This window comes from Hippoglossus hippoglossus, chromosome 14 (genome assembly GCF_009819705.1).
Source record: "Hippoglossus hippoglossus isolate fHipHip1 chromosome 14, fHipHip1.pri, whole genome shotgun sequence".
In the NCBI taxonomy this organism is placed as follows: domain Eukaryota; kingdom Metazoa; phylum Chordata; class Actinopteri; order Pleuronectiformes; family Pleuronectidae; genus Hippoglossus; species Hippoglossus hippoglossus.
In genome coordinates, this window is record NC_047164.1 from 5,441,090 (window position 1) to 5,457,540 (window position 16,451).

The following is a 16,451-nucleotide window of genomic DNA, read 5'->3' on the forward strand; positions in this document are numbered from 1 at the left end:
CAAGATGGGCGAGGGGATTGAGTGTCATATTAGATCCAGCAGCGACAGATGCACAGACACGGGGGGGTGAGGTGGGGGATGATGATTATCAGTGTGTTTGTGCTTTTGTGCATGAGTCTGTGTGTGTCCTCGTCACAAGGGAACGTTCATAACTCCATCTTGAAGCCATGCAGACGTGTGTTTGTTGAGACTCACACGCTGCTCTTCACTCATCCCTGCGTCTGTGAGAACATACGAGTGCATGTCTGTAACATGAATAATACACGTGTTGACCTACTGAGAAAATGTGACTGGACGACATCACCGGAGTCAGTCAGCGGCACAGAGGTAAAAGTGACACGTGCAGTAATCATGAAAGGCCACAATTTAAAGCTGAGGGCAGGTGAGGTGAAGTATTTTCCAAAAAAATAGATGTCGTCTCTGCTTTCCTCACAAAAAGATAAAAAATCATTGCAAATTGAAATAGTATATTTTCTTTATTAAACCAGATATTTTAGTGCGGTTAAAACACGGTCTCTCCATTTCATTTTCACTCTACATGCGAGTGGAGCACGCTGCAGCAGCATCTCTAACATGCAGCTGTAATTGTTCCACCATATGTGTTGGGACTTGTGCTGATGAATGTGAAAGTGGGACACGGTGGAGACGGCGCTGGTGTGTGTTGCCAGGCAGAGTGTCCGCACCTTCCAGCTGCCTTCCGGTTTTGAGATTTTAGCGACATGTAGCCCATGCCAGCTATTTGGTGTGTTATTTAAAATGAATTCTAAATGTTTAGAGCTTAAATTTGTGAGAAGTTGAAAATATGTGATGACTTATAACAGACACATTTAACATATTTATCTAATTTAATGGCAACATGATGTGTTAATACAAATTAAAGGGAAAAAGGGGCCATCAAAATTTAAATGCAGAATTGTAACCTGTTATCATTCCCAGACTGATACACAGCTCTTTTAATACACAACTAAAAACAACTAGATCAGTCATTTGTAAAGAGGCTAATATGTGTGAATCACATGAAAATGTATTGTCATCTTTAAATCAAACTCTTCCAAGGAGGTTGCATTTTTGTTTGTTTGTTTGTTTGTTTGTTTGTTTGTTTGTTTGTGAGCAGGGTTAATTAACCTTCCATGAAATTCTTTGGAGGGGTGACCCCGGGAATAACCCATAACAAAATTCAGGTTCACCCCCTGATTCAGGAATCTTCTTTTCACTTAGGACGTTTTTCAAAATGTTCTTTGATTTGTCAGAGAACAAATAACAGATCTTGTTAAAAACTCTGACATCTTTAGGAGACTGATATTTATGAGTGTGTGTAATTTGGTGCAGATCCAAAAGAAAATCTGGATGTAGTGAATTAACATGTGGTTTCATGAGGGGACTGTTTGTACTGTACTCTACAATGATGTTGATGTGATGTGTACATGATCAATTACACTTTGTTTATCATGACAGAACATATTGTTTAATGTGTTAAATTACAGTATAACAGCTGAACTATTAACTCAATGACACAGTGAGAAACCACAAGTGATGAGTAACGACTATCAAACGGCAACAGAAGCAAACATAGACAGGACTCAGCAGTTTCTTTTGTGTGTCTGCGTGACTGTGTGTGTGTGTGTGCGTGTGTGTGTGTGTGTGTGCGTGTGTGTGTGTGTCCAGTTCATGAGTGGATTTAACTGTTACAACAGGTCCAGAGTGCATCGGGGGTGTGTGTTGTGTAGACGTGGGCTTTTTGTTTTACAAGCTTGTCATAATACATTATTGTATTGTCTTTAAGTCCAGATTGTGTTAATTTCCTGCTCTGGTTTTAACTGAAGTGTTGATTAAACGCGGTCCTGCTGGTTTGTCTACATCTGCTCCTGTCTCCGACCTCGGGGCTGTTGCATGTCTCTGTTTCACACTGGTCCCTTTCAGCTGGATTCCGTCTGGTATTAACTCAGAAATAACACAGCAACAATAGACACAAGGAATTAAACGGCTTTATTAGCTTGGGTTCCTGGTACCTCCTGTGGGAAGTTCGCTAAGCATTAGCAGCCCCCGAAAGTGATACTCAACAATAGAAAAGTTTAAATTTAGCCGAATATTAATCCATTTATCTTTGTCTCTCCCCCCCTAGGGTAACTGCTGCCATTGTCTGTGGCTCTAAATGTCCTTTGCCATGGCGAAGCGCGAGGCTGGGAGCACCAGCCCAGTGGTGCGTCAGATAGACAAGCAGTTCCTGGTCTGCAGCATCTGTCTGGATCACTACTGCAACCCCAAGGTCCTGCCCTGTCTGCACACCTTCTGTGAGAGGTAACCAACGTCTGTCCTCTCGCTTTCAACCCACACCGGCAAAAAGGCCTAATTACACCTCCGGGTCCCTCAAGCTGAACCTGACACAAGTCTCTGCTCACACCATCGGCTTTTAATGCCTCTGCATCGACGGGGTATTGTGTTTTTGGGTTGTCCGTCCTTCCGTCCTTCCGTCCTTCCGTCCGTCCGTCCATCCGTCCGTTCGTCAGTTTGCCTTAAAGATGAACTAATTGGGTTTTGGTGAAACAAAACATATCTTTTGCCTTGTGAACGTGATATCTCGGGAATGCCTTGAGAGAATTTCTTCAAATTCAGTTCAAACCTCAACTTAGACTCAAACATCAACTGATTAGAGTTTGGTGCTTGAAAGTCAAGGTCACAGTGACATCATGTTCTTGTGAATCTGATATATCAAGAACACCCACCATTTCATTACATGAGGCACTGACTCAAGGATCACTGGGACCTCACAGTACACCTTTTCTGTCGTGTGAACGGGTTATCTTAGGAATGCCATGAGAGAATCCTTTCAACTTTCACACAAAGGTTTACTTAGATTCACAGAGTAACTGATTCGATTTGAGTGGTCAAAGGTCAAAGGTCAAGGTCACGGTGGCCTCTTTTGAACATGATATCTCAAGTCTGCCTATCTTACATTTTTGTTCAATTAAAAGATTAATTTAAAGGTCAAAGGTTACAGTGTCCTCATATGAGTCTGGGAAAAAAAATGTGTGTAGACTGAAACCGCTGTGGTTGGTGGAGGCGTACAACCACAGGGCAGTAATTATAGTTTATCTGTTTTTACTGTAGCAATTTCCCTGTCAGTATCCTGCCATCCTAGTTCTGAAGAATTCCTTTAATATTTACATGTCCCCTAATAGAAGGAAATCTATCGCAAATCCCCACCAACAATTAAACAGCTCGGAGCGCTTCTCCTCACAGACTCCACGGGAATAATTGCATTCCTCAGCATCGGGGGCCGCCAACTGACTGTAGCCCCATTGTTGGGAGATACACTTAAAATACTTAAACTTGCAGTTCCTTAGAAAGACAACACCCCCCTCGAGCGATACTTACTGGGGCATTTGGTGCCGAGCAGGGGGGGGGGCTTTCGGAAAGCTTGTTGTGGGTCAGGGTGAGAGGACGGAGAATGTAGAGAGGGGAGTGTTGTGAGGTGTAGAGGATAACCGGGATTATGTTTCAGACTGGTTTACGTCTAAACCCTACGATCAAACAAATATTTATGGAATAGTTTTCGATAGCGACACAAAGCGTGAAGGGTAAGTCTTTTCTCTCCATGCAATGAGAGGGGCAGTTACCCACCAGAGGGCAGGTTTAATCCGGGGGTTTAACTGGATGACATGTGATCTGAAGCCCTGCTGAGGTGAACAGATTTTTGTCTGGAGCTGTGCATGATGTAGCCAGACAGATGTTTTAATGCTGGATGGTTTTAGGGCTGAGCTGGTAACCCCCCTGCTGGGCCCCCTCGGTTCGGGGGTGGTTGGTGTCACGTTTAATTCTGCTCCTCTTTTCCTCTTTGTCATTAAGCACATGTGAGCTCACAGCGCAGTTAGTCCCCAAACAAACAAAGACAAACCAATGGTGATTTATCCAGACTGGTATAGTGGTGTTGACAGAGCGGCCAAGACTTTGATGGTTCACTGACTTGGAATATGGAGAATGTTTCCTCTTTCATTCCCACTCCTCCCCCTGTTCTTGTTCTATCTAACTTTGGTGAGTGGGTACGATCTCCTGTGATCCACAGAACTGTGGAACTGACTGACATTTATTCATCAGATATTTTCCGAGTTTGCTTTTCACATGTGAAGAACGCAGCAGGAGATTCATCGGGTCAGGCATGTTCACATCAACAAGAAAATGTCTGAAATATTCAGGCAAGTGATTATAGTTATTGTTATAGTGAAAATAAAGGAGGCAGGACATGACGTATAAATTCTGACGTCTCATATTTTTGTTTACAGCACATCAACACCAGCACAGGCCCTTATCCCCAAAAGCTCTCGAATTTCGTTGTGTTTCTAAGTTGGAATCTGCGTTGGCGTCTTCTACGTGCACTGCAACTTGTTTTCATCCTGAGATATTTGTGTCCATCATCAGACTTCAGTGCATTTCTGAGAGCAACTGTAATCTTGCTTTAAATCTTTGGTTGTTCTCAAAAGCTAATGACTAGTTTAACAAAGCTTGGTTGAGACGTAAATGAAATGTTTTAGTGTGAGTTGAGACTTATCCTCCACACTGACCTCAGGTTTTTTTTACTGTATAACGATCAGTTATCACAGAAGCTAAAGTAAACACAGCTGTGCATCATGTGCTGGATGGCAGCCGGGCCGTCGGCCATGTGGAATGTGCTGTAACTGCAGCTGTACACTGTTGACTGGGGGTTTGGCTCGTGAAGGTGTTTAATGTTAAAACTCCTCAGGACAACTGAACCTGAACATCCTCAGGCTTCAGGGGCCGGTGGGACAGATTTGTGGCTGCGGTACCGGAGGAGGCTCGGCCTGAATCCAGCACCTTGTCACGTGCACACACACAAATATGCAGAGACATAAACGTGCAGTATGTGCCACACACACACACACACACACACACACACACACACACACACACACACACACACACACACACACACACATGTTCTGTCCTTCAGTATTTAGTCAGTGAGGAAAGTTGTTTTGCCAAAAGATTCACTCACTTAAAGACAAAGTCTGGATGTTTTCTCTCAGGCTGTGGTTTTTTGTGTTTTTGTGTATTGACTCTGATTCACTCTCAACTTCAATTTGTTGTGACAGGAGAACCAGACACTGTCTCTCAACACGGTGCTAAGACGACAGATAGTTAGAACCCTTCTGTTTTATTGGTTGACCGATAAAAATCAGCTGATCTACCAATATGAAAACTTTTATTTTACTTTCATCTTTATGCAGAAATCTTGTGAATTTATGTCAAATAAATTTCTTGGGATTAGTAAAGTTGTATTGAATGTGTGTGGTATTTGTGTTTATGGTTATTTATAGTAAAGTTTATGATTAAACTGTAAAATATCAAACATTTCTTTGTTATAAAGGTTTGATAACGGCATCTTAGAAATATCTTTTTAAATATCGACTGATATATCGGTATCTTATTACTTTAGTTACTAATATTGGCATTGGCCCCAAAAATCCACATCAGTCAGGCTCTACTAATTATTCAGAAAACAATGCAAAAGACTTGCTTGTGTATATTTTATGTATATGTATCTCATGCGTTTCTTTATCTGTCTCCTCAGTTGTCTCCAGAACTACATTCCCCCAGAGTCTCTGACGCTCTCGTGTCCAGTGTGCCGGCAGACGTCCATCTTGCCAGAGAAAGGAGTTTGTGCTTTACAGAACAACTTCTTCATCACTAATCTCATGGAGGTTTGAATCCTAATTCCTTTTTTCTCTTTCAACTCAGACACAAATGTGTTCGCCCAACAGGATTTTCTAGTATGTTACAGAGGAAGAAACGTCGATTCAACCAATCATGAGATAGATGTCAAAGAAAGGGAAATGAACTGAAAGAAGTGGGTCAGATTGCTTTGTGTGATCCTGGTGCTGTTTTAGTGAGGACCGCTCCTAGTGTTCAACAGAGTGAGCACATACTTTCAGAGTGAGGTCACTCTGGACAGTCCTGTATGCTTCATGAGGCTCTTTTTAGGATTTGTTTGCCTCTGCGCACTTCAGTTCTGGCTTCACTTTTATTGCATCTCATCTGTCAGCTGTCGACTGCCAAATAAAGGAAAGAAAGGACACCATAGACCACATTGTGCACAAGAACATAGATCATTAATCTTACTTAGTCATTAAAAATGTTCTTGACCAGGTTCTTCAACGAGACCCGGAGTGCTCGCGGCCCGAGGCCTGCAGTGTCCTGGAGTCAGTGAGTGCTGCAGCTGCCGGGAAGCCGCTCTGCTGCCCGAACCACGAGGGGAAGGTGGGAATCTACTAATAATTAATCTAAAAAAAACTTTCCTTTCCCCTCCTGCAATAACCAGCCAGAGTGAGTGAGCTTCATTTTGAAACTCTACTTGTCTCCCTCTGCAGGTGATGGAGTTCTACTGTGAGTCGTGTGAGACAGCCATGTGTCTGGACTGCACGGAGGCCGAGCACAGGGAGCACGTGACTGTTCCTCTGCGGGACGTGGTGGAGCAGCACAAGGCCGCACTGAAGACACAGCTGGACGCAATACACAGCAGGTGAGGACTCGATGTCTCCGTGAAGCTTTTAGACTTTATCCTTCACATCAGGTGTTTGGGAGCTGAGGTGTTTTGGCCCTGATTTAGCATTTGCCATCAAACATCACCTGTGCTGTGCTGTGTCTGGCATTTCAAAACTTCTTCTACATCTACTATGATTAATATATTATAGGGACACGTTTTGTAGCTTGATCTAGCTTCTTCAACAGGTTATCTTATAATTGTGTCATTGAGTTCCCTGAAAAACGTGATACAAATTATCTTTTATTTTGTATTTATTTGAGTTAAAAACAAACTAGAATAGCTCCACCAGGTCCTCTGATGAAACCATATATGAATTCACTAGATCTGGATTTTTATTCTGATCTGCACCAAATTTCACACACTCGTAAATATAAGTTCCCTAAATTGTTATTTATTTAAAAACAAAATTCCAGATCAATAACTAGGAATTGTTCTCCGAGAAATCAGAGAAAATTTTGAAAAATGTCCCATCTCACAATGTTAAAGAAAGTGAAAAGAGATTCCTGGATCCTTTGCACCAAAATGTAATTTGTTCTCTCCTGGCCCACGTCTTTCCACCAAGTTTCATGGTAATTCAATCTGTTGTTGTTGCGTAATCCTGCAAAAAAACCAGCAGATAAACAGACAGGGTTTCTCAGAAGGTTTCTCCTCGTGTTCCCCTCCAGGCTCCCTCAGCTAACAGCAGCCATCGAGCTGGTGAGTGAGATTTCTCGGCAGCTGAACGAGAGGAAGACTGAGGCGGTGGCAGAGATCACCAGTACGTTTGAAGAGCTGGAGCGAGCGCTGCATCAGCGCAAGTCGGCCCTCATCACAGACCTGGAGAACATCTGCACCACCAAGCAGAAGGTGGTGCTCTCACTTACATGCACACGCATTTGTGCTCTTGCATCATCAGGGTCAGACACACATGTTAGATCTCTCACATTCCTGTCAGCCTTAGGACTTAATGAAAGACTCTGTCACATCTTCTTTCCTTCTTTGTATAAACAGTATTTCACCTGCCTCCTCTCTTCTCATATTTTACTCTAACCTGTCCTCATCCTCTTTTCTCTCTCACCTGTGCAGGTCCTGCAGGCGCAGCTCTCATCTCTCCTCCAGGGGAAGGAGCACATCCAGAGCAGCTGCAGCTTCACAGAGCAGGCCCTCAGCCACGGGAGCGCCACTGAGGTGGGCTGGCTCACTGTTACTAGCATGACAGAGCTCACAAACCGTTTACAGCTCATCTGGGAATCGGCTATCCTGTAACAGGATGTGAGCAGAAACAGTGAAATATCTTTGATTGAAAAGTTGACTGAGAAAACAGTTTTTGTTTCCTGCCTGTGAAGGTGCTGCTGGTTCAGAAGCAGATGAGCGAGCGGGTGACAGCGCTGGCCCGACACGACTTTCCAGAGAGGCCCCATCAGAACGCACATCTGGACTGTCAGGTAGCAACAGCTGCTTATTCAGATTCAAACCATTTCTCTGACTGATTTTATCATATGATCGTTTTCTATGATTTTAAGCGCTGCCTCTGTCTAATCGGTCTGGATAGAAAACTTATAGCAGCAGGTTTTTTTAACCTTTCATGCTCCTATTGAGGATGTGAGAATTTTTGCTTGTTGTCACTAATGAGATAGTACATGTCGTCCATCTTTATACACAGTCTATGATCTCAAGTTGTGGATCACTGTGGAATATACTTTAGACATTAAAGCTATTCTAAGGCTGTTTTGACATCCAGCAGACACAGAGCAAAATTAGCATCTCATCAGAGTCGTATCTATGGTGATCGGACGGTTTAAGGTCCAGTTTTCACTCTCTGCTTAGCTCTGATTCGTTGTTTGTAGAGAGCACAAAGGGTTTTTAAGTCCTGTGTCCTGTGTCCTGTGTCCTGTGTGTGCCGTGTGGCTCCAGGTGGAGACGGAAGGTCTGCGACGCTCCATCCAGAACCTGGGGGTTCTCCTCACCACAGCTGCTGTCGCTCACACCTCTGTTGCCACGGGAGAAGGCCTCCGGCATGCAGCAACCGGGCAGCATCACACCGTCACCGTGACAACGAAAGACAAGGTACAGTCTTCAAGTTGTTGAGGCTACATGTGCAGAGGGAACCATGGAAAGATTGATAGACAGCAGCTTTGAATTCACATTTCATGCAATGTGTCTTGTTTGTTTGTGAAAGAAGTCAGTTATTTTATGGAGGCATCATATGAGAATTACTACTGTTGCTGGAACAAGATATCATCTGTGTTCTGAAATTGAATCAGTGACCTCTTCTTGCAGGATGGCGAGCTGGTGCGGAGCGGAAATGCTGTTTTAAAGGCAGAGATAACTTCTGCCGATGGGAACCGAGCCGCAGAGACTGAGATAACGGACAATAAGAACGGAACGTACGAGGTGGGCTACACGATACGCTCCGAGGGAGAGTACTCCTTCGCCCTGCTGCTGTACGGCCAGCCGGTACGCGGCAGCCCGTTCCGCCTACGGGCCGTGAAGCCCTCAGATGTGCCACAGTCTCCGGATGACGTGAAGAGGAGGGTGAAGTCTCCCAGCGGGACGGGGGGCCACATACGGCAGAAAGCAGTGCGGCGGCCCTCCAGCATGTACAGCACCACCAAGAAGAAGGAGAACCCCATCGAGGATGAGCTCATCTACAGAGTGGGTAAGACAGAGGCCTGGAGAGGAAGTTCATTTCAAACATACGACTGTGAAGCAGAAAAACACAATTTACTCGTTTGTTTGTTACTTTGATGGTTTTATCCTATTCACTGCAGAAAGGAAATATATAACAATACTGCAAACTCATTTCTGAACCATAAAACAAGTTTTTAGAAACTACAATTTTCATTTCCTGCCAGTAAACTGAATGAAAATCAACTTACTGAGACGAAAAAGAAGAAGTGACGTCCAAGGATTTTATGAAAAGTACAACAATAATGTCAAGTTGTTTACTTGCATTGCAGATGCTGAGTGGCAGGTTTCTCTGAGTCAGTTTCAGCTGTCAATCATGACGTTTCACACACATTGTTATGGCATCAAATAACAAATTAAAACCAATATTACCTCAAACATGAGCTCTTCAACTGAGATGAAGTACTTATGACAGAAACTTTTTTTGACGTGTAAGTTTTACTTTTTAGTTTTGTCCATGTCCCGTCCACTAACATGGAGGAGGCAGGGGTTATGGCCTATACTGCAGTGGTTTGGCTTTACTTTTAGGAGGTCGACATGTTGTCCATCTTTATATACTTATCTATAAACTGTACTGTTAACACACACACACACACACACACACACACACACACACACACACACACACACACACACACACACACACACACACACACACACACACACACACACACACACACACACACACACACACACACACACACAGATTAAGGTAGAGAGTGTGTAATTATTTGAGTCATTAAATTGCCAGGTTCGCGGGGCAGAGAGAAAGGGGAGTTCACCAACCTGCAGGGAATCTCAGCCTCCAGCAATGGCAGAGTGGTGGTGGCTGACAGCAACAACCAGTGCATCCAGGTGAGACCCACACACACACACAGCTGCGTGTCTGTGGTCACGCTGGAAAAGGAACATCCTGTCACTCATTTGCTCTCTGACGGAACTGATTTTACAGATTTTCACCAACGACGGCCAATTCAAGATGCGCTTCGGGGTCAGAGGTCGGTCTCCAGGGCAACTGCAGAGGCCGACGGGTGTCACCGTGGACTTGAACGGGGACATTGTGGTGGCCGACTATGACAATCGATGGGTCAGCATCTTCTCCTCTGACGGCAAGTTCAAGGTGAGATCACAGAACTTAAGATGAAACATATAATATTAACGAACGTATAGAGATAAAGATGGTTTAGAAATTCTCTCAAAGTGTTTCATGTCTTTCTTTCCCTGCTAAAATGCTCCCTTGCAGAATAAGATCGGTGCCGGCCGGCTCATGGGCCCTAAGGGCGTCGCTGTGGATAAGAACGGACACATCATCACCGTGGACAACAAGGCCTGCTGCGTCTTCATCTTTCAGTCCAATGGGAAACTTGTGACTAAGTTCGGGGGCCGAGGGACGTCGGACAGACAGTTCGCAGGTGAGGAGGCGTTAACATGTAACAGCAGACATCTTTTTAATACGGACAGGGAGCTCAGAGACAAGGTCTTCTTTCTGAAAGTAACACTATACAACTTTTAGTGAGCAACAGCGCCCTCTGCAGCCACATGCGGTGATTCATTCAGTTGGGCTTTGTTTTGGTTTTCATTTAAAGGAAAACTTCCCGAACCAGAAAATTAACAAATCCACCAAACTCTGTGTAGAATTTTTCACATTTAAAAAGTTTTCTTGGCTGAATATTGGAGACAAACTCTGTTTTTTAATTACCTCTGAGTCTTTTTTATCAGCTTTACCCTTGAATTTCAATTCTGTCCGTTTAAGTTGCTCAGTATAACTCTCCATATTCACAGTCGCTGAACATTCAAACTAATATTGAGGCTGATATTTTAAGGTAAAAGTTGCATAGTGTTGCTACAAAGGGAACAAGTCATGATGGATGTGTTTAGCCTGATATATGATAACAGAGAATATTGCTTCGTGGAGATTAAAGTTCTGCAACATGTTTTGATATAAGCCCTGATTGTGATCTCTGACTAACGAGGGGCAGCAGAAAGTATTCAGAACATTTACAGTCTCTTGCTCTTAACTCTATTATATAAAAATAAAAGCTGTGTCAAAGAAAGTAGAAAAACAAGCCTCGCAGCACAATCTGTCCAGTTCAGAAACATCATCTAAATAATAAATTCTCCTCTTGATTCTTTGGTTCCTCTTACACGTTGTCTGTGCTGTTATTTCTAAACCTAGACTGATGTGTCACATTATTGTGTAGGATTTGTTTTTACCTGTAAAAGCCCCAGGTGACGCACCGAGCCCCTGCTCCCCCCAACACAAACTGTGCCTGTGCTGCCCCCCCCACCCCCTTCTCTATTTGACTTCTCTGTTTCCTTTTATTTATTTTTGTTCATCTCTGACGACATATCTTTTTCTTTCTTTCTTTCTTTCTTTCTGTTCTTCCTCCTGTTTTCCGATTCAGAAAAACTTGGCCCAAACTTTAATAAATCTGGCTCAGTTTTCAGTAAGTACTAAGTGTGGCCTTGCTGCGACCTTAACCCCACAGTGCAGTGCCCCGTGTCTAACCCCCCCCCTCCCCTGGTCCTGTGTCTCACCTCCTGAAAACTGTTGGATCCAGCTGTGCCTGAGCAAACCTGATCAAACACAGAGAGCATTGTAATAATCACCTGCTATTACAATAATGGACGTTTTGTCACACGCATTGTGTTTTGTTGTGTAAATGGATGTGAGTTGTGTGATTTTTCACTGCTTTGACTTACCCAGTGTTTGCTATAAGACAATCAGTGTTATGAGCGAGGGCCCGGTCACACGCACGCAAACGTATCAGCGGTGAACCTTCGCTTCATGTTCCCGTCCAATCAGTGCGAGCGAGGAGGCGAGTAAAACATCTGCTTCCCGCTTTTATCTACAATCTTCGCTTTGCACATGTGTGACCGGGCCCTTACACTGTTGTTCTCAGACGATATGTTTTCACTTTACTCGATATGAGCCTTTCACATCGTTTGTGTTCGAAGATATGAAAACTTTTAGCATTATTTACAGAATAAACCATACGGAACATTTATTTTAACCTTTAACTTAAAAAAATCTATTATTTTCAAGTTCTATATATTTGGTTGTATTTGCGTTTTCTTTGTTTTTATAGTGATATATCGATATAATATATAGAAAAAAATTAAATAATCTTAATGGTTAAATGTTTTCAAGCCTCAATTACATTTCTTTGTCAGCGGGAGCATTTATATCTGAGACAACTAATAACAAACTTGTCAGCATGATGAATCTAACTTTGATTTTCACTACTGTTAAAAAAAATAAAAATTTTGTAGCTCAACTTAAATCATCTGATGCGTTAAAAAAAATTCCAACAGATGACTCCAGGAAAATCAGAGCAGCTACAAACGTCTGATGAAACTCGTGATTTCAGCTTTAGGCTCAACTAGTTGAAATTTAACAGCCGACTAACGTTTAAGAGAATGAAGAAAACCACATGAATCAGCTCAGGCCACAGCAGCTTCAGCACTGACCCGTTTCTCTGTCTTCACCCAGGTCCTCACTTTGTCGCTGTGAACAACAAGAATGAAATTATCGTGACCGACTTTCACAATCACTCTGTGAAGGTGAGACTTTCAACAGAAATCAATGTCTTATCATTTAGATTCGTGTGTATTATCTGTATATTTCACAGTGAGCGTTGAGTTGTAGACGTAACAGTTTGTCCCCTGACTTCCTGTCGCAGGTGTACAGTGCCGATGGAGAGTTCTTGTTTAAATTCGGTTCTCACGGTGAAGGAAACGGTCAGTTCAACGCTCCCACTGGTGTGGCTGTCGACGCCAACGGGAACATCATAGTTGCTGACTGGGGCAACAGCAGAATACAGGTGAGGTCGGGTTCAGTTGAAACTTATCACCAAGGAGTTTATGTTTTCACCTGTCCGTTGGATTCTATGTTAGCAGAATTACGCAAAAACTACTAAACCGATTTCCACCAAACTTGGGGATAGATGACGCCTGTGCCTGTGAAGACCTTATAAGACTTTACAGACTTTTTTCATTTTCTTTAACTATGTTTTATGACTAATAATTTAGGTTATCAGACCACCTCCTCTTTTCTGTTATAAAATCGATCTAGTGTAGGATTGTTGGGCCTTGGCGGAGGGTTGTGCTCTACTAGTTTGGAGCTTGATCGTCAGTTCAGCAACAGTAAAGCACCATTTCAGTCACAGCAACTTGAAACCTGCAGATCTGAGTATTTTACAGTTTATTTATTATAGTCTGTTGCAACTTGGACACTGAAAAAGTCTTTTGTGTTTTTATTCAGGTGTTTGACAGCACAGGCTCCTTCTTATCCTACATCAACACATCAGCAGACCCGCTGTACGGGCCCCAGGGCCTCGCCCTCACCTCAGACGGACACGTGGCTGTCGCTGACTCCGGCAACCACTGCTTTAAGGTTTACAGATATCTGCAGTAAGCCGAGGGAGGACACACGCCGTTCAACTGCTCTTCAGACAAGTTCATGTCACACACACTGCTCGTGGACATAGAGCTGCAGCGTGGCTTCACTGTGCCGTGACCCTCGGTTCCACTAATTCAATTCTACAATTCAAAGATCTCATATTTACAGATGAAAACAAAGAAATCTGAGAAAAAACTACATTTACATTGATAACAGAAATCCCAAAAGTTTGTAAAAGACAAAAGAAGCCAGCAATCCTGAAAAATATTGTAACATTTTTAATAAAAGACTTTAATAAAAGAGGAATAAAACAACCTCTTATTTGACCGTGAGAGAAACCCAAAGTTGAAATTCACCTCTGGAACCCGGCGTTTCAGCTCTATGTCTCACGAGTGTGACCTCACCATTAGACAGCCTGACAGTTTTTTAAAGTTGGTGATACGCTGCAATTTTTTGGGGGAAAAGCAGACGCGCAACTCTCCCAGCGACCAGCAGGTGAAGCGAGGCGACGGTTAACACCTAAAGGTGAAGAGACGATGCTCAGGCCTCTTCTCGAACACTGTTGCACGTCAGTTCGCTCTTAAAAATTCCCCGTGGTCCCTGCCTTACAGTTTCCAATCCTCACAACAGAACACACACAGAACGACGGAGCATTAGGGCCACTTAAAGAAAAGAAATATCTGAGATATCGAGCATAAAGATTTATATAACAAGGTTGTAATATTACAAGAGTAAATTTGTCATTTAACGAGAAAATAAATATTACAAGGAATTTTAAGAGAAAATACTGCAACTTTATTCTTGTAAATGTACTTATTTTTTCTCATTAAACTTTATTCTCGAACTCTCTGATATTTCTTTCCCTTTGAGTGGCCCTCACACTCCGGGGTACACACAGACAGGAATGTGCTGATTTAAAGAAAACGTTTCTTGTTCTCATTCTGCACCTTATCAATATTAACTTTTTTTTTTGTTGTTACCAACATGTATATGCAAGTTTTTGTTGTTGTTGTTTGTGTATCCAAAGAGAAGCATCAAGAAGCACAACAGGTAAAACAACGAAAAAAGAAAATCTGGTTCCTTCATAGCTCCTGTTTCTCGTATATCAACCAAAACAGACTTCGTATATCTGACCCCACTACTTCTTGCACTTTTTGCGTATTCATATCTACAACCTGACGTCGTTGTACATATGCATATTTTTTATGTATATCTGGATTTTATGTCCATGTTATTTCACTATATAGAATACTTATTCCAGCACTGAATGCATCAAGGATTTCAACACTGGAGTATTTATTAATACGCTAGAACGTCACGCCGAGTAGTAGCCAACTTAATGACCTGCAAACATCCATGGAACAATGTTGTATACACATTATTTTGCTGTGTTTTATCTTCTTTTTTTTTGTTCCAAAGGACTTAATTTATTTTAATTTTCTTTTCTACATAATTTGTTCTACAAATTATTTTTCTAATCGGTGCATTTTGAGCTGTCTCCTCTTTGCCAAAACGTCGTTGTACATAGGCCTCGTGACCCGAAGCACTGATCCTGTTTCTGCCTCTTTCCCAAAATGAGCTCACAGCCAGGTCAAAGATAGGCTGTCAAAAGAAAGATGGACGACGCGTCTCCACTTCCTTCTAGTATCCAGAAGTGAAGCCAAAATATCGATCAGGGGTTAAGGTCCTGTCGATACTAGCGCTCGACCAAACATCACTGTGATAAGAACTACTTAAAATGACAGAAACCATCTTTGAGAAAAATCTATTTGACATGTAATTTAATTTGGAGTATTCTGAATTTATAACCTCTACTGCAGCCAGCCACCAGGGGGCAGTCAAGACAATTTGGCTTCACTTTCGGGGAGCTGACATGTCGTCCATCTTTATAGTCTAAATAAATTTAACTATAACGTTTCCTTCTGCCGAAAAAACACGTTTGTCGTACGTTGTTGTTGAACATTGCACAAAAATACAAATATAAGAGTTATATATAGTTTGCAAGAGTAATATATGCCTCTGTGTATAGTTATCATTTAACATAATCAGAAAGTTTACTGTATATTACAAGCATATTCTTGTTGTAGCTGACAGGCACCTTCATCATGAACTTTTCCAGTAGTTGCTTTGTAGTTCAAGGTTTTTTCTGTGACTCCCAGAGAAACACAACACCAGCTAACACACAGTGACGTAGAGTTTTTTAAAAACTTGTTTTATGATTAAACTGTTCGTGCCTGATCATTGATCCATTCTGTATTTCAATCTGTTTTACCTACTTACTGGGAAATTGGGTTTTATTTTCCCTGGCACGTGTCTCTCACCTGGAACCGTCGGTGACCAGCTCACATCTCTGTGAAGTGACAAACACATTCTCTTAAATAAAATTGTACAATACCAACTTAAAAAGACACTGATTTACTGATTCCTGCAAATTGATTAAGTTTTTTCAAATCTAATTTATCCACTGTATGAATATAACTTAACTTTAATTTGAACAAACTTTGTTAATTTGTGTATGATCAATATCGTCAAATTCACTTATTTCTTTTTAGTCGGTCCAACACCGTTTATTTTTCCAATGTAATTTCAACACTGCATCAACCATTTTGTGTTGTCCCACTGTAAACTACAAGAGGCCAGTCTTACAAAGAATTAATCACTATGTAATCATGGCAACGGTATGATTGTAAATATTAAAGAATAATACAACCAACTGTTGTGCAAATGGTCCGTTTTATAAAACCACACCTCAGTTAATTCAAGCTTTTTTTTGAGGAAGGGTTAGAATTTCTTTGAAAAATGACATTATCAGAATGTTTTAAA

The 16,451-nt window shown here is 42.1% G+C and overlaps 1 protein-coding gene across 5 annotated transcripts in view; it reads left to right on the top strand.

Annotated features, from left to right (window-relative positions):
* Positions 1–16,341, top strand: part of trim3b (tripartite motif containing 3b) — a 31,566-nt gene extending 15,225 nt beyond the window's left edge. For 3 of the 5 annotated variants that reach the window (XM_034606258.1, XM_034606260.1, XM_034606259.1), the window contains exons 2-17: positions 2,123–2,298; positions 5,588–5,717; positions 6,163–6,273; positions 6,384–6,535; positions 7,225–7,405; positions 7,625–7,726; positions 7,885–7,983; positions 8,453–8,605; positions 8,819–9,197; positions 9,978–10,081; positions 10,179–10,346; positions 10,470–10,638; positions 11,632–11,673; positions 12,720–12,790; positions 12,910–13,050; positions 13,491–16,341. In XM_034606258.1, coding sequence (XP_034462149.1) covers positions 2,153–2,298; positions 5,588–5,717; positions 6,163–6,273; positions 6,384–6,535; positions 7,225–7,405; positions 7,625–7,726; positions 7,885–7,983; positions 8,453–8,605; positions 8,819–9,197; positions 9,978–10,081; positions 10,179–10,346; positions 10,470–10,638; positions 11,632–11,673; positions 12,720–12,790; positions 12,910–13,050; positions 13,491–13,643 — 2,301 coding nt within the window. In that variant the 5' untranslated portion in view covers positions 2,123–2,152 and the 3' untranslated portion in view covers positions 13,644–16,341. The remainder of the gene's footprint in view (positions 1–2,122; positions 2,299–5,587; positions 5,718–6,162; positions 6,274–6,383; positions 6,536–7,224; positions 7,406–7,624; positions 7,727–7,884; positions 7,984–8,452; positions 8,606–8,818; positions 9,198–9,977; positions 10,082–10,178; positions 10,347–10,469; positions 10,639–11,631; positions 11,674–12,719; positions 12,791–12,909; positions 13,051–13,490) is intronic. The other 2 variants (XR_004616022.1, XM_034606261.1) reach the window with 2 other exon arrangements.
* The last annotated feature ends 110 nt before the right edge of the window (positions 16,342–16,451 follow it).